Raw genomic sequence first — 858 nt, 5'->3', positions numbered from 1 at the left:
TCAGAAATGTTGAATAACTGATTCAAATTTGTTATTAGGTTGTTATTTTGTTAGTGGAGTTGTTGCTAATTAGTTTAGATTTTTATGGGATTAAGTTGTTTTGTAAGCCTATATAAAGGCACTTTTAGTTGATGAATTATATAGAAAATATTATCTCCTCATCTCCTCTCTAATTCCCAACATGGTATCAGAGCTCCAAGTTTCTTGGGTTTGTGAGGATTTTAAAAAAAATATAGAGTGATGTCCTCTTCAAAAACGAGGAGAGGGGGGATAAAAACCCTAGCCCTAAAATCAATGGCGGAGGCGATGATGAAGAGCAAGGCAGCGGCTTTAACCGTCGCCGAGAGATGCAGAAGCATTTTGGGTGCAAATTCCCAAGCTCACCTCAACACCATCAAAGTTGACTCCAAAGGCAGCAAGAGTGAGATTCACACTTCGAAGGTGTACTATATTTTCAAGAGGGGAAAGCCTTACCTCTGGGTTTATGAAGGAGACTTGCATAATACAAACATAATCATTGATGAGCGAGGTTCTCTTTATGTCAGCAATGTCGTTCCAGGTCCACTTACGGGTTTGCTCAAATCTATAAGAAAGCTACCATCTTGTGCTGCTTTAGCGGGTGACGTTATACCTCTTAAAAAATAAATTTTATTCTAGGAATCATGGTGAGATGTGCGCCATGGAGAGATTGAGAGAAGTGCTCCTTTAAGAAATGTTGGTGATTATGTGCGTCAACAAGATTGAGATGAGAAGTGCATCACAAAGTGGAGAGAAGTGCTCTATGAAGATTCAAGAGGAATGACAAGAAATTTTGAATCAAGGGGGAATGTTGAATAACTGATTCAAATTTGTTATTAG

General features: G+C 38.5%; 1 protein-coding gene across 1 annotated transcript; it reads left to right on the top strand.

Moving 5' to 3' along the window:
- On the top strand, positions 295-645 carry LOC109826766. The gene has a single exon (XM_020393787.1). It carries the CDS (start codon positions 295-297, stop codon positions 643-645), a length of 351 nt encoding a protein of 116 aa, XP_020249376.1.

This window comes from Asparagus officinalis, chromosome 10 (assembly GCF_001876935.1).
Source record: "Asparagus officinalis chromosome 10, Aspof.V1, whole genome shotgun sequence".
Lineage (NCBI taxonomy): Eukaryota > Viridiplantae > Streptophyta > Magnoliopsida > Asparagales > Asparagaceae > Asparagus > Asparagus officinalis.
The sequence above is the reverse complement of the archived record's forward strand: the minus strand, read 5'-3'. Positions and strand labels throughout refer to the sequence as shown.

Bases quoted from the DNA above. Each gene is read 5' to 3' on its own strand.
- LOC109826766 (XM_020393787.1), top strand. From the start codon at position 295: ATGGCGGAGGCGATGATGAAGAGCAAGGCAGCGGCTTTAACCGTCGCC.